At 52.1% G+C, this 22,239-nt stretch overlaps 1 protein-coding gene across 3 annotated transcripts in view; it reads right to left on the bottom strand.

Annotated features, from left to right (window-relative positions):
* Positions 1-623: 623 nt before the first annotated feature.
* CBFA2T2 (CBFA2/RUNX1 translocation partner 2) overlaps positions 624-22,239 on the bottom strand; it is a 58,678-nt gene continuing 37,062 nt past the window's right edge. The window contains exons 1-12 of one of the 3 annotated variants that reach the window (XM_027883341.1): positions 18,366-18,372; positions 16,128-16,131; positions 15,856-15,999; positions 12,525-12,766; positions 11,162-11,251; positions 10,273-10,454; positions 9,382-9,635; positions 8,671-8,756; positions 7,120-7,312; positions 5,652-5,720; positions 5,112-5,302; positions 624-3,217 (exon numbers count right to left, since the gene is read on the bottom strand). In XM_027883341.1, coding sequence (XP_027739142.1) covers positions 2,930-3,217; positions 5,112-5,302; positions 5,652-5,720; positions 7,120-7,312; positions 8,671-8,756; positions 9,382-9,635; positions 10,273-10,454; positions 11,162-11,251; positions 12,525-12,766; positions 15,856-15,973 — 1,713 coding nt within the window. In that variant the 5' untranslated portion in view covers positions 15,974-15,999; positions 16,128-16,131; positions 18,366-18,372 and the 3' untranslated portion in view covers positions 624-2,929. Of the gene's footprint in view, positions 3,218-5,111; positions 5,303-5,651; positions 5,721-7,119; positions 7,313-8,670; positions 8,757-9,381; positions 9,636-10,272; positions 10,455-11,161; positions 11,252-12,524; positions 12,767-15,855; positions 16,000-16,127; positions 16,132-18,365; positions 18,373-20,931; positions 21,093-22,239 lie in introns of those variants that run through there. The other 2 variants (XM_027883342.1, XM_027883339.1) reach the window with 2 other exon arrangements.

The raw sequence follows: 22,239 nt of genomic DNA, 5'->3' as shown, positions 1-22,239 counted from the left end.
CTCTGCAGGTGGCAGCTGTGACAGCACCCTGCAGGCTGGTGTCTGCTCAAATTAAAAAAAAGTAAGTTAAAAAAAGCTCAGAAAAGAACATACTTACCCATGAACTCAAAGAAATCCAACATCACTGAGTATGGGGCTGAACTCCAGCTCTGCTCCCAGGCTCTGCTCAGCCTCCCCACAGCACCTGCAGCAGCACCACCACTGAAGGGGAGGCAGCCTTTGTCCCTGCAGGTCCCCAGCTCAAGGCCACGGTCTGGCAGCATCTCCCAAAAAACCCCAACAACAGCCTAAGCACTGCAGAAAACACCTCTGCCCCTTCCCACAGACAAGGGGGAGCTGGAGGATGAATATAGTCTTTTTATTGACTACTTTTGAGTAGAACAAACTAAATACATCTGTAACAGTTTGGGTTCCTTTATACAGAACATTAAATAAGTTATGCACAGGAATGAAGTAACAAACTTCTATTACAGAATTAAATGTCAAAAAAAAAAAAAAAAAAAAAAAAAAAAAAAAAAAAAAAAAAAAAAAAAAAAAATAAAAACCTCAACCCAATGTCTTCCCGTGTCCCAAGTTCACATTTATCATTCCATGGGTTTTTTTGGGGGAAAAAAACCCAAACAAAACAAAACAAAACAAAACAAAACAAAAGAAGAAGCAATCATTCTAATCATGACTGTTAGCATTTCATTCATTTACACTGGGGTTAATTTTAATACACGGCCATCAACGTTGCATGAGAATTATGGAAGACAATCTATTTACAAGCAACTCCTTCCAGCTCTGCCCTGCTCTCCCTTCCCATCCCACCTTGGCACAGTTAACCACAGTGCCAGGTCTGTCTGCAGGTGAGGATGGGATGTCACAAGCACGTTACTGACCTGAGCCTGCTCCAAGTGTGTCCCTCAGGGCAGGAAAACCCTTCAGCCCTGGCTGAAGTGGAGGATCCAGGACAGCCCCTCACCCTGGTGCTCTTACAAGGCCAAAGTGCTGCTCTTCCCCATTGAGGCATTTTCTCCATGCCATGGATTTGGGCACAGCAAACACAGACAGAGACGCGTTCTGGGGTCCTCGTGAGGGCCACCTGGGGCTCCCTGGCCACCTCCATCTGCCCAAAGCTGGGTGACACCTCTGGGCTCCTGCAGGTCAGGGTGGCTCCAGTGCCTTCCCCCACTGGGGGCTGGCTCAATCCCAGTGGCTGTGCTGGGCTCCACGCAAAGGGCTCTCCCAGCACCGACTCCTGGGGGACACAGGGGGTATTCTCCCCTCTGCCACTCCCAACCCCTCTTCAACACCAGCCACGGGGGGCTTTTTTTTGCATAATAAAACCTTGCAGACACACGAATCACCCATCCTATCCCACGACAGCAGCTTCCCAAAGAGCTTTCCCACGGAGCCAGAGTTGGTGCAGCGGGGTCTCCCGCTCCTCCCTGCCCCAAACCCCGTGACGATTCATTACAGCTCCGCTATTCACCTCCAATTGAGAGAGTGATCAAAAATAATTTGGGAATTACTCGCCTCATTGGGCTCCAGCCCAGCAATTGCACACACACACAGTCACGGAAACACGGCTTTGCTGAATAGATGGATTTCCAGAGCCTGTTTGTGCGACTGTGGGAATTTGGAGCCGCTCCCAGAGGGCACATGCCCGTCCTTCCCACGGGCTGTGCCGCTGCTGACCTCTGTTAGGCATCCAAGAGCAGCCCCGCTGTGCCCTGGGACAGCCCTGCTGCAGGTCTGCGTTGATCATCCCTCCAATCCCTCCTTCCACTCCACAGCAGGGAATCTCCAAGTGACAGATCTCCCCAGGCTGATCACGGCATCCCCACGGGGCCTCGCTCTCAGCCTGCATTTTTGGGATGGTCTCCAAAGGCTGGATGAGGCAGATCCTGGGGCATCTCCTGATGCAGCACCACAGGAGCCTCCCAGGACTGGGGGGAAGAAGTGATGCAGGACACCAAGTCCTGCTTGTCTTTTAGCAGTTTGGTCAATGTGTGCAGAGAGCGCAGGCTGTAAATCACCCTCTCGCACCCCATGAGGATCCCTGGGCTCAAAAACAACGGCAGGAACTCACAAACCAACAGCTTCCAGGCAGTGAAAAAACCCCAACGCCTTCTGCACACCAAAACAACAGTCCCCAGGTGGAAAGGACAGCTGCACCCAACCCAGATCTGCTCTGCACGTGTTCCCTCAGCACAGGTCCCACCCAGGAAACACACAACCGTCTGTCCCACCACAGAACGGGACGAAATCCAGGCCATCCCACAGTACTTCCCCAGCACTGGCATTTGGTTTAGAGCAGACAAATCCTCTCCTCCCTCTCTGCAACCATCAGCTGCCAAGCTGCAGGCAGAAGCAGCTGGGCTCAGCTTTTGCCGTGGCACTAGAGGAGGGGATGCTCCTGTTGGGGAATCAGCTCCGGTCTGTTCACAGCAACAACCGGCCGGCACAGCCACCTGAGGCACCACTGCCTGGGAGTAAGGGGGAAAACAGAGGGATGTTATGGAAAAAAGGTGGCTGAAGGAGGTGGTGGCTCAGACACCTCGGGAAGCCTGAGCATGCCACAAGGATGGGGCTCCCTGCTCGGGCACCACGCGCTCCGCGTCTCCGGTGTGTGCCCGTGCTCTCCCCACAGTCCAGATCCCCCGAGGGGGTGCCCAGTGTCCCCCAGGTCCTGACGATGCTCTGGTGCCCCCCTCAAAGAGGGGCTTGGGAAGCTGCTGTGGGCAAGGCTTGTCCCAGTTCATGAGCCACAAAGGAAAAGGCAGGATGAGATGGCAAAGCCGGAGTGTCAGCGCTCTGAGGAGGAGGCAGCGCGACGCATGTCAAATGTGTCAAGTGATAACAGTTGCTGTAGGTTTTTTTTTTTTTTTTCCAGCTTAAAAAAACCCGGGAAACGAATCAAATGGAGTGAACCAACACCTCCCTCCTAGAGCCCGTTTGTATCTATTGCTGTCACCGACGCCGGGGTGGAGGAGCGGGAGGTGGTCGCCGAAGTCTTCTCAAGGGCCGGGCTGGGGATGCCGTCGAGGCTCTTGGCAGCTGCTGCCACTCGGCCCGTGGGCAGAGCCAGGGGCTTGCTCTGGCCATGCAGGCCTTGGCCACAGATCCGGTGGTGCCTCTCCCAGTCCTTGTGCTGGCAGAAGGAACCGCAGTACCGGGCGATGTTGCAGCCGCTGCACGTCTCGCTGGCTTTGCGACCGCAGTTCCAGCAGCTCTGCAAGACCAAAGACACCGCGCTTGAAAAGGGCTTTAGTTTCCAAGAGCTGCAGGACGGTGCTGACTCAGCTCTGGAGGGGACTGTCCATCCCCTCTGGCCCAGATTTGGTAATATTAAAATGAGCAATCCATTAATTCCTGCTATTTCACAGCTCTTTGCCAATGGCTCTAACCCCAGCTCCTCTTCTCTGCCCAAAGCGGCTGCCAGACTGCTCCGGTCACATCCTCTCCCCTAGATCCACCCAAATGCAGAGAGGAAACAGCAGGCAAGGACTGAAAAACATGCTGCAGATGCTGCTGTTGGGTCTTTTTATTTCCTGTTTGAAGCAGCTCTATTTTGGTATCGCTCCCAGGCAAGCGCTCTCCGCAGGGATTACGACGTGCTGCACAGGCACCATTTGCTCCGCACCCTGCCTAGCTGCACAAGAGGTTGGAACAGGCCAATTTGGAAAAGAGAAAGCTCATCTGAAAGCCTCCAGAGCCAGGTGGAAGCACTGCCAGAGCCCGAGTTTCAATCTGGAAGCGGAGCAAAGCCCCTCTGGCCGCCGGGAGAGGTGTCAGCTGGTGGGCTCCCGGCGTGCCACCGCTCCCCTCGGAGCGCGGGGCAAGGGGCCAGCGCCGGAGCGGCGGCTGCAGCTGCTCCGAGGAGGGGAGCTGGTGCATCAGCTTCCCTGCAGCTGGATCCAGACACAGCAAACACACACTGGGGAGGGCAAGCTCAGCTGTGGGAACGCAGCCTCTGCCAGAGCCGGCTTGCTCTGATCCTGCCCAGCGGGGCACATTTGTGGGGGCACTGCTGCTGTGACCCCCGGCAAAGGGCTGGGGAAGCAGGGAGGTGGGGTGGTGGGAGGTGCAGGGCTGTGCCAGGCAGCCCTGCTGGGGGGAAGGGCAGCAAGATTCCCCACTCACAGGGTCTGCACTGGAGCCACCAGCTCCTGGTGATGATTTGCAGTCTGGCAGCAAAGCACCAAATAGAGTAAGTTCTGAGCGAGCTGCTCCAGAGCCAGCACATCCCCAAGGCTCCTCCGTTCCAGGAGAAGCAGGACTTGTGACCAAAAAGCCCCTACACCAAAGGCTGTGGTACCTCTTGGAAAACTGGGTCACTGCTTCACAGCTGTTTACACTTGAACTGGTTTTAAACTGTGTTGCAAAGGTTACATGATGTGCCAGAACACAGGACAGCTTTTAGAGATGTGCTCTGGGGCTTGCACAGGCGGTGCTCGACAGCTCCCAAGGTCCCACACTGCTTCCCAGCACGGCTGGAGGAGGAGGAGGACACTCCTCTGGTATTCCCCTATAGAGAAATCACTGCTTGTCTCATTCCTCCTGTGGCTTCCTGAGCAGTTCCACCCACTCCCATCATGTGTTTATTGACTGGTGCATTCAACAGCTAAACAGAGAGCTGCATCCACCAGCATCACTTTCTCTTTGCTTCCACACCTCTCTCAATCCCACAAAATCCCTGGTCACTACACTGGGTTCAGCTCAAGGTCCACAGTGGTGCCTTCACGTGGCTGTTGCACACACACAGAGGTGCTGCAGACATTTTTTAGGCTGATTCCCTGCCAGCAAAATCAAAAGGGATTTTTTATGGTATCAGTGCATGCCTTCAGTTATTGATCGGATAGAAACTTTTAAGAGGAAAAGGTGTGCAAGCCCAGGCTGGGCAGGACATGGTGCAACCTGGTCTAGTGGGAGTCATCCCTGCCCATGGCAGGAGGTTTGAAACAAGACAATCTTTAAGGCCCCTTCCAACCCAAACCACCGTGTGCTCTGTGATTCCGCGACAAGGGATGGGGGACCTGCAGGCCCTGAGCCGCCGTCAGGCAGGGCCTGGAAGCTCTGTGTGCCTTGAAAAGCCCCTCCCCGGGATGTCCCCCCGGCCACCTTACCTCCGTGGACTCCTCCTGCTCGTTGATCACCAGGAAGGCGTCCTCGGTGGCCTGGCGCTTGGCGTCGGCGATGGTCTGCTCCATGCGCGCCCTCTCCGAGGCGATCATCTCAAACGCCTTCTGCTCCGCCTCCGCCACCGCCTTCTGCACCTCCGACATGGCCTGGCGCTTCACCTCGTTCACAGCTTCTTCTGGAAGGAAAGGGCAGCGTCACCCACCCGGCCTGAGGAGCGGGGTGAGCCTCGCAGGGACAGAGGGAGGTGCAGCGGGGCGTTCCCAGAGAGCCACGGCCAGCGCCACAATCCCGACCGCTCCTGGGAGCGGCCAGGCCAGGCTCGGTCCCACGGGATCCCTGGTGGCATCACGGAGGAGCAGAACCCTTTGGAAAAGCCAGGGTGGGTGGGGATGTTGGCAGCCAGATGTGCACACCCCAGGGCGTTCCTGCAGCTGGCCTTCTGCTGGTTTTTTTTTGCACAGCATCTGTGTTTACCCCGAGCGATCTGGCAGAGTCCCTGGCCGAGGTCACCGGCAAACACTCACCAGCTTTTTTCCAAATCTCCTCAGTGACGTAGCCCGTTCCTGACCGGCTGCTGAACTCCCGCAGTGAATCTGTTGGAACAAGGGACACAGGGAAAAAGGTTGGCAAGGCCTCACCTCATCCACCTGCTGCTTACGTGCCCAGCGGTACCTCAGGGCAGGGCAGGACTGACCAGCTAAAACTCAAAGCACAAAATTCCAAGGGTTAAAGCCACTCCTCAAACGCTCAGATGACAAGTTACAACGTTTAATTAGCACCTTGCATAATTTATGACATTATATAACCTGTTCCCATCTCCTGGTCCTCTATAGCAACAGGCAACACTTATAAATGTATGTTATTCAACATCTGCACTGTCCAGAGACCGTCAGCACCAGCAGTTTACATTAAGCACTGCAATTCCCCCTCCTTGGGCAATTCAAAGGCTTGAACTGATGGACAAACTGTCCTGAAAGACACCTGGGGATGCTGGTTGGTGTTTAAGTGCACCTTCTCACAAGAGCAATGGAGCTTGAAAATTATCCCTAGGTCCCATGAGGGGAAATGCGTCAAGAGCATTCCCAATTTATATTAAAATTTTAAAATATATTACCTTTAACAACACAGGGCTGTAAGTGTATTAGTCATGATATACCTAAATATAGAAGGGCTAAGAGCTGGCTGTACCCCTCAGGCTGTCACAATCCATGGCAGCCACTCCATGCTGACAGCTGGAGCCACGGGCACTAGAATTCCTTGCAGGGGGATTCACTCTTTACTTTGTACACAAACAAGTGGAATACATGTCAAATTGACATTTATTCTTGTTAGAAAAAATTCATTTTTATTATTGAACGATCATGCTTTTTTCCCCCAGGACTTGATTCACAGCATATTTGTTAGTATGGAAACTAGAATTACATCTAAATAAACCAACTCATCATTTTAGACTTGTTTTTTGTATAGGGTCAAACCCCTGCACACTGGAGGGGAAAACTAGTCAGCTCGAATAAAGTTAAGTTGACTCACAGTACAAAAATAGAATTAAGGTAGTTATTATACTTACAAAAGTCTTTGGTATTTTTAGAATAAGTAGACCTTGACATTTAGAATCCTTTAGGCAAGAAGGCCTGGAAGGGGAAGAGAAGTGGAACCAAACACCTCTCCTGCCTTTTCACCCCCAGGTTTCTCAGCTTTGGATCAACTTGCCTGTGTTTGGTCAGTAAATACGGCTCAGTGACAAGGAAGAGGCTCTTCCCTGGCATGAGAAAAGGTGCCTTTGGATGCTAACAAGCGCTGCTTCCAGGAGCTCACCCAGGAGCTTCCACGCATCCAACGACCTGCGTCCACTCAAATCTCTGACAGCGGTTACGCGCTGCTTAATTTATATCCCAATTCGAATATTATTATTATTATTAATTATATCATTCATGCCTAACATATCCCCGCGGTAACGGAGATGCCCGCTCGGGAGGGGTTGGCTGGACTCACCGCTGCCGGCGGAGTCGGAGCTGCCGGGGCTGTGCCGGGAGAGCAGCTCCGCGCCCGCCTTGCGCGGCTCGGCCGTCTCGCTGCAGCGCCGCTTCCAGTAGTTGAGCTCCTCCCGGTCGGCCTCCTGGCAGCGCCGCAGCACGGCCATGGAGCGCCGCGTCTTCTCCACCATCTCCATGATGCAGTTGAGCGCCTGCGGGAGGAAACGGCGCTCTCAGAGCCTCGCTCGCGGGGTCGCCTCCCTTCTCCGTGGAGGTGGACACGGGGGGAACGGCCTGAAGTCGTGTCAAGGGTGGGTGTTGGAGAAAGGCTGTTCAGCCAGAGGGTGGTTGGCACTGAACAGGCTCCCCAGGGCAGTGGGCACGGCACCAAGGCTGCCAGAGCTCAAGAGGCGTTTGGATGATCCTCTCATCAGGCACAGGGTGTGACTCTTGGGGATGGGTCTTGTGCAGGGCCAGGAGCTGGATTCAGTGATCCTCGGAGGTCCCTGCCAACTCAGCATATTCTGTGATTCTGTGAGCCCAAATGTTCAGAGGTGCCGTGGAGGGGCCACCCGAGGGAGATGAGACAGGAGGGAGGCAATTTTGGTATCTGGGATGATGCACTACTCAGACAGGGTGCCATAACCAGGGATGCAGCACCAGGTGGGGAGGAAGAGGTCACACCTGCACCCTAAGGCCTTGGTCACCCCAGGAAGTGGCTAAACTCCTCCAGGCCATGCTCCTAAAGGTGGAAGAGAAAAACCTACCACTTTCCTATGGGAATAGGGTGTCCGTGCAAGGGTTGGCTGTGATCCTGGTGCCAGCTCTCCACAGCCACACTTTAACTCCAAATACTCAGCTGTAGGGTCTCTGCTCCACCCTAACCCCATCCCCTCCAAATAAACCATTAGCTTTAGACCATGATATGTCTCTGCATTTATGATCAAAGCTGAATTTCAATCCCATCTCTTTGAGGGAAACACTCCAGGGAAGTGCTTGGAAGAGGCAGCCTTGCTCAGAAGCAAAAAGCTCAGCTTAAAGTCTGCCAGAAGCATCAGGTCTTGCTGTCAGTGCCTCGTTGTGCCCCAGAAAAAGCTGGCACCTCAGGAAAGAAAGTCTTTAAAACAATAACGATGGGTTTACTCATTTTTCATGTCCATATCCTGACTGCACATAGCACATCTACATGCCTGTTGGTCCCGTGCTGGCCAGGGCTGTGGCAGGAAAGACCAAAAACTCAAAGGACCTTATGGGACCCAGGGACAAGGTTGCGTTTGTTTGCTCAGATAGCCATGGCTGTGATCTGCAGGAGAAGCTCCCCAGCTCCAGACACTTCATCCACACTGATTTTGGCTCCCACTGACCATGGGCAGAAAAAACCTGTCAGGGAAGTGCTACAGCTCCTATCCACCCTCCCCACCATCCACCTTCTTGTGGCAGCTTGTTCCTCTCCCAGCCACCAGGAGAGCCCGGATATGGTATCAACAACAAGGAAATCACAAACTGGAGCAGGTGGAACAATGGGTTGCTGCATCCCACAGAGCTTCCCACACCCCCTGCCATTCCTTACGTGATCGAGATGCTTCCACTCGTCAGCCCACTCCCTCTCCGTCAAGCGGTGATCCACCAGCTCATCCTGGTACCCTCCATTCAACCCTGCAACAGCCACAGCCAGAGAGGGATTAGATGGACCAGGGGTTTGTAGTGCTCCAATAAAGAACTCTATTTCCAGCTCCATAGAGCTGGGATTTTAAAACACATTTCAAGGTGGCGGCTCTGCGGGGGCAATTCCATGCTGGTGCTTTTTTCATCCCTGTCTGTGTCACTGTCTGGGAAGTGCTACAATCCACTTGTGGCTCTGGCTCTGACCTGCTTGTGGAGCTGGTTCCCTTGTTATAAACCCATGGGTGCTCAGAGCTTGTGATTCAGGCTGTCCTGTTGGAAAAACAACATGCACCTAAGGGAGAAATGGGGTGGGGGGTCAGGCTCTGCTCTCCTGATCTTGGAAACACTACTTTTATTTGCCTGCCCTACTGGGTTGGCTCCACTCAACTCACACACACCAGGTCCTTCCTCCTTATCCTCAGCAGCTCCAGTCTTTACACATATACAGGGAAATACAAACTCTCAATCTTCCTGTTTTTAACTCTCCATGGTGAGTTGTTCCCTCTGAATTCCCCGCAAAAACCCTGCTGAGGACGTGCCCAGCATCACACAGCTCTGGGTGGTCGAGCAGGGACCGACACCAGAGCTCAACCAAGAGCCCTCCAGTCTTTCTCACCAAGCCCTCCATGCCTGTCCCGGATCTCTCTGTGCTCCAACATCTTGCTGGGGTCCCTGTAGAGGTGGGAGGTGGCAATATCTTCCAAGGTGTAGTGCTGGAGGGGTGGTGGGGTGGGGTGGAACTGCCCGCTGGGGTTCATCAGGGGGATGGTGAGGGCAGGGCTGTGCCGGGGCGCGGGGCTGATGGTGCACACCCTCTTGGCCGGGGGCTCCGTCGGCAGCGGTTCCCTCTCAAAGCTGCTGTCTTCCCTCCTGCAACCACACCAGCACGGACAGGCCTTCATTAGCATCCCACAAACGCACTCAGAAAGGGAAAGATGCAGTTTTTGAATCAGTAGAGTCTGGGATGCGATGATTTTACCCGGGGGTGGGGGGGGGTAATGCAGGGAGCTCAAACAAACACAACTCAATTTGTGAAGCGCTGCACAGAGTGACCCTGTCAAAGGAAAGGTTCAGGATGCCCGAGTGTTGTGATTCATCTTTCTGAGCATGACCAAATTAAAATTTCACAGTTTTTATAAATCTGAGGCGTGCTCCACATAATTACATAACAACTTTTATCTCGGAATAAAAAGTGGTGAAAACGAACCACATCCTTCCCAGCCCTGCCAGTGCCTCCATTTACTGCTGGGGTGGTGGAAAACCACTCAGCTCTCCAGCTCTGGCTTTTCAATGCTACCCAGAAGTCCCTCTGGGACAGAACCTGCCTGAAAGAGGAGCACAACCTGAATTCGCAGTGCAGAAGGAGCAGTCATGGGTGTCTTTTAACAGCCAGAATAGTTGTTGGGAGTGATAAGATCCTGGATGCTGCTTGAAGCTTTGCCAGTAGCAAAGCTAAAATGAAAACCACGACTTCAACAACTTAGAAAGTGACAACAGCTGTTTTTACCTGTCTGGACTGTGCCTCTTCCCATTGCCATTCACCTCGATGAGCAGCTCGGAGGAGTCGGCAGGGGACGTGGTGTTGGTGTTGAGCAGGATGTGCTCGTGCTGTGCCAGGTACTGGGAAGGTGTCTGCTTGGCAGCGCGGGCACAGTGCAGCAGCTCCCGCTGCAGCAGCGGGAGGTTGGCCTGGAAAACAAGCACAGGCCTGCATTACAGAGGGGGGCAGGAGTTTCCAGCCATTCCTGAAGATTTGCTCTTCATTAATACCTCAGAGTGGTAATGCCTGTGGGCCCCCCTCAGGATCCTCCAGCTCCTGGTATCTGCTCTGACAGACTCACCTGTATTTTCCCAGGAGCTGAGGATGGCCTGATATCGGTGCACCCAAAACCCAAGTGTCACAGGAATCACTCTTTGCTTCCACCACCTAGTTACCCACGGAGGTTGTGGACTCCCCATCCCTGGAGGTGTTCAACACCAGGCTGGATGGAGCTTGGAACAACCTGGTCAGGTAGAAGGTGTCCCTGCCCGTGGCAGGGGGGTTGGAACCAGACGAGTTTTAAGGTCCCTTCCAACCCAAACCATGCTGTGACTGTAATCCATACACCCCAGACATGCTCCATGTGCCAGCACTTCAAATATCCTAGATCTGAGCTCCCACATGGAGCTTGGTTTGCCTCCTTTATCCCCAACACACAAGCAGACATCACTGGCACACGTTCCAGCCTGCCACAAGCCAGCCCCACATGGTCATCACTACGGTCTGTGCAGTCTGTCTTGGGCCTTAACAAAACTGCTGTGGCGCCTGCAAGGAGAGTTTTCCCAGCAGTGTCACGCTGCCAAGCAGCACAGGCTGGCACAAGCAGCCCCAGCAAGCCCCAGCAGCTCCCTGTCACCTTCAGGAAGGGGATCACAAAGGGCCGCAGGGGGAAGTTCGTCGCCTCTTGCAGCTTGCAGTGAAATTCCTCAATTGTCACCGTCGAGTTCTGAGAACAGAAATTAAGAGATGAAATGACAATTTGTTCTTATTTTTAGACATATGGGAAATGGCTCCAAAGGAACAGAACCGGGAGGGTGATTGCATCTGCCACTACAGGGTTGGCAATGTTTGCACTGGATCCTCTACGAGCTTTGTACAATTACCACAATCCAGGGTGGACCTGGACAGCTTATGATTCCCTTTCCAATAGGATAAACTAAGGTACTACCCATGGAAGTATCTATGCTATATAAATGCAGCAGCAGCACTTTGCATCCAGTGTTCAAGCACTGAGAATGCTCCTGAGGACGTGGACAGACCCACATTTGCAGCCCATGCCAACCTTTGAAGCAGAAATGCTCCAGGCTGCTGCAGTCTAGTGACCTTCACTGCATGCTGAGCCTCAAAGGAAACGTGCCAGAAAGCAGAGTTCAGCTTGGGAGCCCCACTGGGTGCCCCATGGGACTGCAGCTGGCCAGGTTGTGTGGTGCTGGGCTCCAGGGCCTCAGTCCAAGGTCACAGAATCCTAGAATAGTTTGGGTTGGAAGGACCTCAAAGCTCATCTCATTTCAACCCCTTGCCATGGGCAGGGACACCTTCCACTAGTCCAGGTTGCTCCAAACCCCATCCAACCTGGCCTTGGACACTTGCAGGGATGGGGCAGCCACAGCTTCTCTGGGCAACCTGTGCCAGGGCCTCCCCACCCTCACAGGGAAGATTTTTTTCCTAATATCTAATCTAAACCTACTCTCTTTCAGTTTAAAGCTATTCCTCCCTTCTCCTATTGCTCCATACCCTTGTAAAACATGTACAGCATAATGTCTGATGCACTGGACAGCATTTCTTCCAGTTAGTCTGTGTAACTGCAAATACTGGGTACAACTCCACAGCTACACCCATTCACTTGGGTTGAAAGGGTGTTCCCCTGGCAGGGGGTTGGAACGAGATGATCTTTAAGGTCCCTTCCAAGCCAAACCATTTTGTGAATCTCTGATTTCCAGAGAAGCTTTGCCCAAATCCTTCCAGGTTTCCTCAAGATTAGCTGCACGCAAGGCTCACGTCAAAGCCACTGGACAAACAGCTTTTTGAAACTAACTGAAGATAAGAAAAAAAACAGAAGTCAGCAAGCTTCCCAGAAACCATAAACACGACAGTCTTGCTCAGCCCCCAGCTCTGCCTGCAAAGACACAGACAACACTGTGTGATGGGGGCATGTGCTAGATCCCACGGCCAAAGTGCTCTGGGGAAATCCAGGCAGCCCAGGCTGGTGCAGGACTTACCACCAACGCCAGGACGAGGGTCCGGACCTTCTCCCCGATCTCCGGCGAGATGTCATTCCCAAACTGCTGCAGGGTGGTGAGGAAGCGCTTCAGCTTGCTGAGCTGCCGCGCCCCACACGTGGCTGGGAGCTGCTGGTTTGTCAGAGAGGAGGAGGAGGAGGAGGAAGGACCGTTGCTGAACCTCTGGGGCGGGGATGGCGCTCCGTTCAGCGTCGGGGGGGAATGGTTGATTCCGTTGGGCACTGCAAACAGGAGATGGAAGCGACACTGTGTGAGCACATCCCTGCGGTCTGGGCGCTTTCCACCCAGGGTGGCAGCTCAGGTGCCTCCACCTCACCCCGAGGAGCGCTGACAGACACTGCCCCAGCAGCGCCCGCCATCCGCCCGCCATCCATCCCCAGGGACCTACAGGGAATTTCGCAAACACTGTTGTTTTTTTTCCAACCTGGTCCCATCTGCAGCTCTGCCTCCTGTAAGTGGTGAGCATGTCGAAACAGACCGAAGGGCTGGAAGTCTGGGAACTCGGCAAGGGATTAGAATAAATTGTTGACATCCCCGGGCCGTGGTTGTGCAATCCCGAGCCCTGTCTGATGAGCAGCTGTGCGCCAGGGCCCCAACTTGGTATAAACCCAGGATTTCAGAGGTGAAAGGCACATCATTGTAAATACAGTTGTGGCTGATCCACTGGGTTATCCTTAAAAGCCCAGCCCCGAATCCCTTATGGACATAAGTGCTGACAAGGAGGTCATAAGCTGTAGAAACCATTTCAAGTGGTGTTTCAGAGAAGCCCTGATGCCACCCAGCAGCACTGCCTCTGGCCTGTGGAAGGAGCAGCAACTTGCAAAAAAATAAAAGAAAGCCGAAACTTCTGCTGCAGCTTCACGAGGATCATATCAAATCCTGCTGAACCCTGTGAGGGGGTTTTTCAGAGAAGACAGGAGGCACTGGAACAGTTAAACCACTCTGGGGCACACTGGGGTCGGAGGCTGGAAAGGCTCCCCACACCTGGACCTTAGTGGTGAGCACAGGAGGGAAACTTAACCAGAGTCAGTTAAGATGCACGGAAAGATAAGGCTACTGAGACCATCAAAGGTGGTTCCTGCTAACCAAGGGGTGACAGGCTCTTTGGGGGATAACAAAAGACGTGGTCTTCCACGGACTGAGAAATGAAGGTCAGGATTAAGAGCATGGAGGTGCAAAGGCAAAGTGAGCTCATGCCTTTTGTTATGGAAAAAAGCAAGCTGGAAAACTCCTGCCCACACTGGCTTCTCCGAAGCAGCAAAGGTAGAGGGATGTCAGGACGTACCCACGGGGTTAGTCAGCACGGAGCACCAGGAAAACCAGAGCTAGGTGAAAGGCAAGGCCTCCGACAATTACCCATAAAGACACTTATTTCACAATAAAAGTGCTATAAAAAAGGGGGAGAAGCCACCCCGAGAAGCTCCCCTCAAACAGCCCAGGGCTGCGCAGCCCCGCACTCTCCGACAGCCACAACTGAGGCGCTTTCCCCCTTCTCTGTTTCACTTCCTCTTACTCTTTCAGAGGAAAGCAACAGGCTCTATTTATACCCTGGGAGAAGCAGGGGCTGGGCAATCCCTGGGAGGCCAGGAGGCTGCTGAGGATGGGAGTGGGGATGTCGACAGCGCAGGGCGATCCACGGAAGCAGAGAGAGCCGGGCTGGGGCTGTCGTTACTCACAATCCATGTAACCACTGCCCGTGTTTTTGGGTTCATCCCTCCTGACCCTCTGCTGACAGTGTCACCACAGGGCAGCTGGTAGTTATGTGATCCTGCACATCACCAGGAGCTGCTCCACCACAGTCCACACAGCTGGGCTGGGACCTCCCTTTCCAGGTGAGAAGACAGCACTGAATCAAGTGAGGTGGCATCCCCAGACCAGGAGGATTACTGGTGTGGGGAGAGGAGGATGATAAACTCCTGGGAACAAAGTCATCCTCTCAGGCTACGCTTAAATTCTGCCTTAGGTCCTCAAAAGCCATGAGGTTCTGCTGCCTCTCCAACCCTTTGTTAGCGATCCACAGGTAGGCGAGGCTTTGTTCCAACGTGCTCCTCCTCACCTGCCCGAGCAGCGGGCTTTGACAGGGCAAGACACACACTCACTGACTCTGACCAAGCCCCTCTGGTGCAACCAAGAAATAAAAAAGCAAGAACGAACTTCACCGCAGGTCACAACTCTCATCTGTCTTGGAAAGAGGCAATTAAGTCATCTGCAATCAGCAGATTCAGGTTTCTTGGCCCTCAACAGCGTGCCAAGCATCCTCATTGGAAAAATTAATTTCTGTCACTTTGCTAATGGTCTTTTTCTGCCTGAGCAAAAGGAGACCATTAAAAATCCCTCAGCACACAGAGATGGGGACAATGTGTCTGGCGGGATAACCCAGTGATTAGTGCTGCTGCCAGCATCACGCAGTACATCAGCGCGTGTCCTCCAAGAGGCTGGGTTGTAAATCCCCGAATCCCACTGCCAGTGTGGAACTGTGAGATAGCCCAGACGCTGTCATAGACAGCAGAGCAATGCAGAGCCAGCTGGGGAACACTGTATGCAGGGAAAAAAGGGGTGAGAAGGGCCTGGAAAATATGTACCCGTCATGTGCAGAGGTCAGATAACCCCATGACCAACAAAGTAGAGCAGCTTTGCTACGGAATGATGCTTTTAAAAAGACATTAAATGGTTTAAATGTTGGCTAAGGGAGGAAAACAGAGGCTGTACAAAAGGGCTGGATCAACCTCTATGCAACACCCTGCTGGAAAAAGTGGGTGCAAGGCTGTGCTCTGGCTGGGCAGGATCAGGATCGACTGCGGCTTAATAGGAAAGATTATACAGAGAAGATGGAGAAAAGAGAATCTGGATGAACAGCAAGGAATTTTCAAGGCTGGGAAATTAAAAAAAGAAAAACTTTCTAATCTCAGCTGCAGGAATGCTGCCTGCAAAGTGAGATACAGCAGAGTGGGAATTAACTCCTCCAAAAGATAGAGCGAAAAGCCCAGCACTTGGCTTGTTTGAAGCCGACCTGATAAAAGACTTCAATTTCTTAAGGAGTTTATGGTGGAAATCAAAGCTGCACCTGCAAAGAGAAGGACTCAAGGCAGCACCAGGAGCAAGGTAGGAACAGGCAGGGGGGGCAAAGGGGGAATTACAGACATCCTGCTCGCATTGCAGAACAGCAGGAAAACCCCAGTCCCACCTTCCTAACAGCAGCACCCAACAGCTAATGCTAACGGCTGAGACACCCCCAGTGAGTGCCATGAGCACAGTCTTCCCTCCTGGCTAGAGCTAATCCCTGGGAAAAGCAGTGCTGCTGGGGTCTTACGTGCAGTCGGAGTGAAGGACACGGGCCGGGGTCCGCCGGGGTTCACGGGGGGCAGCGGCGGCATGTTGGGAGGAGAGGACCTGGACTGGATCTTCACTTCCACGGGCGATCCGGGCATCACTGGCACCCTCTTCTCACCAGCAACTGTACCAAGAGAAGGTGGCAAGGCTTAGTGACAGTCAGGGAGACGCATTTCCCCGCCCAGCACACGAGCAGTTGCAAGGGTGAAGATAAGAGGCGGTGGCGGGGGGGAAGTCACGCAAGGTTCCCACACTGCTCCTTGTGGCCCGAGCTGCTGCAGGAAAGAGGCAGGATACGGCCCCGAGCTGGGACAGGCACCCTGGGAGCATGCTTGTGGTGTCCATGCCCACCACCCCAGTCTCCTGGCCATATCTTCTCACCCCTCGTGCCTAAAGATGCTTCTTCTGCCCATTTGCTTTGCTTTGCCCCCATTTAAGATCCCCTCGAGACTCTCCAGATGTGCCCACATGCTGCTCATCAGCATGGAGCCTCTCCAGAGGGATCACAACCTCTCAGAGCCACATAACAGGTAACCTGGATTTGTGCTGTGCCAGCAAGGGACCAGAATGGGCCTGGGGGTTGTAGAGATGAACTGACATCAGCTATTCACATCCTCTCCCTTGCGTGCAGCCTGCAGGGTTTAACACAATCACCTCAAACTCTGGCTTCCTTTCCAGTCCCTGAGGGACATCCCAGCTCAGGGGAACAGTGTGACCACTCTCCCAGCTCTAGCAGGACATATTTTTTTGTTTTTTGGAAGGGGGTGTTTCGGGTTATTTTTTTGTTCTTTAAATCCAGACAACTCAGCAGAAAAAGCCTAAGGATCCCCAAAGCGCAGCTCCTTTGGGAGGTGCCAACACCATTCCAGGGGTGCTCTGTATTGCACTGTCAGTGTCTCCAGTGTCCATGATCCCAACAAATCGTGGTCCCCAACTCCCTGCTCCTCAAGCTGCCCCCCACCTCGTTCAATTAGCTCACTAACGAGTTGTGACCGTGCTCCAGCACGTGCTGCACAGGAACATCCACCTGCACCACAGCTCAGGCAGTGAGGGAGGTACAGACACTCCACTTCCACCTCTCTGGTGATGCATGCTGGGCTTCGGACAGCCACAATCTGATTTGTAATCCACAGTTATTACCAGTATCTGTCAGCTGTAAGAAATCCAGCTTTCGAGTCCTGGCAGAGCGATGAAATGCTGCGTTCCCGTTAAAGCACCGAATACATGGCAAACTTCTCTGCGCTGAAACACAACCACAAAACCTGCTACTTCAACTCCCAACAACAAAAACGCCGCTTTCGAGAGCAGAGAAAACACAAACTGGCACCTGAGCCCTCGTGCTGCTGCCTGGGATCTGCTCTGTCAGCCCCCAGCACCTGCTCTGCCGCCGAGCTGCCTCATTTATTCTCCTTATGGCAAATCATGGGTAATGCCAGCGAGGTAACAAATGAACTTTGCTATTCCTAACATTTTTGTTGTTGTTGTTGCTGTTCTTTGCAGGAAGGGGGAAGCAGAGATGACACACACTGAAAAATCCATGTTTTCCTGCCCTGTCAGTGCAGGTGGAATAACTGGGGCGGTGGGGCTGGAGTTGCTATAAGAGCCACATCCCAGAACGTTTGTGTCTTCATTTGTCTAAGCCTGCTTTCAGAAAGAAAGGAAAAAACCCTAAGCTTCTCTTTCATGATGTGGGGAGATACTGAAGCCACAGGAAACTACTATTAACATATAATCACCATATTAATACCATATTGCAAGCTACTATTCATATACATTTGGTCCAACTTTCACACAATTGAACCCTGAAGTGCAGACTCTTCCTGTCATTCCCATGCATGAATAGGATGTTCCCATGAATAACCATGTTGCTAAATGACCCAATTTTTTCAATCAAAACAGCACTAATTGTGCCTATCCAGCACTCGGTGTCAGCTGCCTGATGACCACCCAGGGACCCACTGCCACCCTGCTGCCTCCTCTGATCTTCTTCCCATGAAAACCCCTTTTCCAGGTGTACGTGGCCAACCTGATATTGCCATGCCTTAGAGAGAAACAGCGTGAAACTAATCCTTAAGTTTTCTCCTCCTTCCTCCTGAAATGCTCCAAGGGCACATTACAAAAGCAGAACTAATTTGGTTAATTTACGGGGGGGGAATAAATTTCACATGGAATTTACAGCCCCAAAATAAAACCAGCTACTGTGTGAGACACCAAAACCAAAGCCCACAAGAAGCCAACACCTTCTTTTCCAAGCCCACTCCGACAGACAAGAAGCAAACAGGACTGTTAAATTTAAAAGCTTCCTGCTAATGACCTGGGGCATCTATAAACGCAGATAAAAACCATCTTTCTAAAGCTCCCCATTTTTAGCCTAAACACATCCATTTAATGAGAATCATGTGAGCAAACCAGACTGTGACCAAGGGCTTGAGTCAGCCTTGAGTTGACCTGGGGCTAAAAATGAGCCAGGGAGCTGATCCCTGGGGAAACGCCGCCTTCCCGGCCTCATTCTTACAATTTCACCGCTCAGAAATATTTATTGGCTCACCCACAGCAACATTTCAGTGCTGCCTCCAGATGTGCAGGGAGGATGCTGAGATGCTCCTCCAAATGTCTCCAAGTCACTGCACCGTGCCAGTCACCTGACTCCCAAAGAGTCAAATGCTGTCACAGATTTCGGATGATGTCCTGAGAAGAATAATTCTTGTCAGTGACTGAATACACCAAGTGTCACAGCAGGACACCTGCCTAAACTGGAAACACTGGGTTGCATTCCTTCAAAAAAAAAAACAGAACTCCTTCTAAACCCCACCTGGATTAGAAACACTCGCAAATGCTGGCGCTTCTTCCCAAGCAGTGCCTGCAGGAACAGATCCAAATTGTTTATGGCACAATACTTCTGCTGTCGAGCTGCCAAACGTCAAAGCTTCGCAGTGACACGTGCTCAGCTTTGCACCAGGACCTGCCCAGGTTAACCAGGGAAAGGGGCAGCAGTGACATAGCCACCCAGGCGGATGGGAGAGCTGCCTTCCCAGCCTGGAACACGCTGCAGTTTCACGTGGGGAAGACGATTCGACCGGAGTAAAACAAACCCTGATCGTGACGGTGCCGTTTCAGTCCTGGCCTGACGCAAGAATTCCATCTCCTCCAAAGGGTGGTTTGAGCTGCAGAGCAGATTTCACAGCACCGAGTTCCAGATTTCAGATGCTCGAGCTGCCAGCTGGGTACGGGCAGCTGCAGGCACAGACCACACTGTGCTCGTGCCATACATACTCGTGTGCCCCACTTAGGGAGCCCAGGTGTGCAAGAGGCGAGGAAGCCCCAGAGCTCTGACTACACCTGGAACCCTCCCCACCCCTCCGTGACACACTGCCAGGCCCCTGTTTTATGTGCCCCCCACGCCACCCTATTCCCTTCCCTGCTCCAGTTCTCCTCCTGGCGTGGCAAATTAAAAAAGGAACATATGTCAAGATTAAGTGCAGCTGACGGTTTTCCTTTCTGGAGAGGAGAAAGAGCGGAGCGAGACAACAGGACAAGGTGCCAGGAGAAAACCCGGGGTCTTGACTGACCCTCAGGGAAGTCCCACTCCTGCACTCCAAGGGATTGAGGTTCCAGCTCTCCAGCACCACAGCACATTTCAGAGGGGGCAGTTTCAACACGCACTTGAGACAGAGTTCATCCTATTTATTTTCTTTAAGAACTGTTCCACCTGTGGCGTTTAGCACAAAGAGAGTGTTGCTGTGACAGGTAACCTATGACAAATAGCCAGCATTTGCTTGCACTGTAAACTCTATAAAGAAGTTGCTTTATTAATCTCTTCATGCCTGTGGGTTTGAGAAAAGGGAAAAGGCGCAAGAAAATAAACAGCGATAAGTTAGGGAGTATCTCAAGTACACTGGAATTCAAATTAATCCTTTAATTCCTTTGGCAATTAAAGAATAGACTAAGCCATGAAAAAGAAACAAAAACACTGCATGAGGAGAACTGGATGTTACCTTCCCTCAAAAAGCAAGATAAGGAACCAGAGAAGAGTGACAGGAATAACCCCGGGGGCAGACAGACACAAAAGGCCTCCTCCCCATCCTCTTCCCGAAGTTCAAAACATAGTTCCAACAGTCAGCAAGATAACACCAGGCAGTGCTCCACCCTGCTCAAGAGAAAGCCTTGACCCAGCTCCCATGGCAGAGCCATGAATCTGCCGAGATCAAGGGAAGAGAGGAAGAGCCATTGCTCCACTGCAGAAATATGAATTTCTTTATATGAATTGACACTGCAGTGTCTGCATGGGCACAGTTTAATCCAGTCACCTCCGTGTGTGAGCACATGGAGTGTGTACAGGCTTTAAAACCCTGCTATCAGCTCGAGACAGTCCAGCCTTCCCTCCTCCCTCATGGGACAGGGATTTAAAGCCTCTGGCTGGGTGTTTGGAGGACTCCTGCAGCAGGAACACCGATATCTTCAAGCCATTCCTGACGCAGGGATAGGATTCCCCTTGACTCCCTGGCACCAGAGTTAAGGAGGAAGGAGGAACCCGCGTGCCTTGGGAGCAATTCTGCAGCTCCCATTTATAAATAAGCTGCACAGGGTGGGAAATGCATCTCACCGATCCATATGCCGGACTAGAGCACTCCTGGCTTACTGCAGAAGTCAAAATATGAAACATCTTGGAAGAAACGAGAGAAAACCATGTGAGACAGCCCTGCAACTATGCCCAGGCAAGGTTTGCATTTTCCTTTTGGCAACTTCAGGACAGAGAGCAGGCTCAAAATCAGACTCTGTCAACAAAGCTTTGACCACCAAGTGGTCACAGTTGAAAACCTGTAAATTGACAAAAGTTTTGGGTTTAGCTCATATTTTTGAGGGAAAGCCTGTGCACAAGGGTTTGCCCAGTAGTTCAGAGTCTCAGGAGCAAAAGCACGTAATGATTTCAGACAGAAGGAAGAGGTTTAATCAGAGCAGACGTTTTTGTCTTTCATCTAGAACAGGCAGAATACGCCTGTATATAACCTAAAATGCCACTCCTCACCACAGAAAATTAGAAGCCGAAAATTCATACCTGCCTCTTGAGAGCAAGGGACTGGAGAACCGTCCCAGTAACAGCAACCAGGGTTAAATCCAGCAGGAGAAAGAGAAATTCTCTGGTCACCCACGAGCCGGGTCTGAGCTTGTTCTGGAGCCAAAGGGACAGACAGAAACCTGCAAAGGCAATTCAGCCCATCCCAAAACATCCACCAAAGCAAGGGAGATAAGCCACGCTCCAGCCACACCTCTCTTTCCACTGGCCCTACCATCTCAGATGACCATTTGGACTAGAGGCATGAATTATACATCACCTACAAAATGAACCTTTTCTAGAAACAGCCCTTGGAACTAGAGGTTTCTTTCTCCTGCTGTTCACATGGATCAGACTCCCTGGTTTACGACAAAGCAACGCCAAGCTTGGCTAAACGGATAGGGAGGCCACTGGAAAGAGGGAAACCGAGGAAGACAGACCTCAGTGGTCGGCAGGACCTTGCCTACAGCCTAGGACAGCTCTTTGCACATGGCAGGGGGCTGGACTGGATGACCTTTAAAGGTCCCCAAACTGCGATTCCACACCGAGCTGGAGAAGAGCCAGGGGAAAGGGCCCCAATGCACCCCCAACACGTCCTGGGCTGCAGTTGGCTCCTCACGGGGCTCCCTGTTGATAGTCTGAATGCAAACGAGAGGCAGCATCACTGTAACCTGACCTGATAATGTAAATAGGGTGAAATGAAATATGGTTCGCCACCTCCCCAGCTTTGGCGAATGTTTATTTTGAATAACATGCTTATCTGCTCCAACTGCTCACCATCTGTTTTCAGTCTCCACCAAGCTAATATTTTTCACATTTAGGAACTGAGAAATGGGAAGAATTACATTTAAATTTTATTAACATCTTTCCTGCGCTCCAAGGTTGCCTTTCCCTCCCCTTGACGGCTCTAAGCCATCTGTAGAGCACCTTTGCAGTTCTCCGAGGCACGCAGATGAGAGGTGATCTACATGCAAAGCGAGAGTGTCATTACTCAGGCTTCCAGAAGATGCCATTTACTGCTTTCTCCACTGCAATCCCTCCCTCACCTGCTTCCAGACAGCTTCCCCCCAAGCTCAAACTGAAACCACATCGTCAAGGAAAGAGCCAATATTTTATCTTTTTGCAGCATCACCACATCAAAAAGCGATGGAAGGGGAAGACTGAAGATAAGCATCAGCAACAAGGCAGCCAATACAGCAGCCTTAGGGAAAAAAAGGATGATTGGGTCTGTCCCAATTTGGAAGAGAGCGAGACACTGGGAGGTTCGCAGTCAAGATGACATTTCTATACAAATATTGACATTTATTTGCA

The sequence above is a fragment of the Empidonax traillii genome, unplaced genomic scaffold, assembly GCF_003031625.1.
Source record: "Empidonax traillii isolate 1590-97213 ecotype Southwest subspecies unplaced genomic scaffold, ASM303162v1 scaffold124:size1682992, whole genome shotgun sequence".
Taxonomy (NCBI): Eukaryota; Metazoa; Chordata; class Aves; order Passeriformes; family Tyrannidae; genus Empidonax; species Empidonax traillii.
The sequence above is the reverse complement of the archived record's forward strand: the minus strand, read 5'-3'. Positions and strand labels throughout refer to the sequence as shown.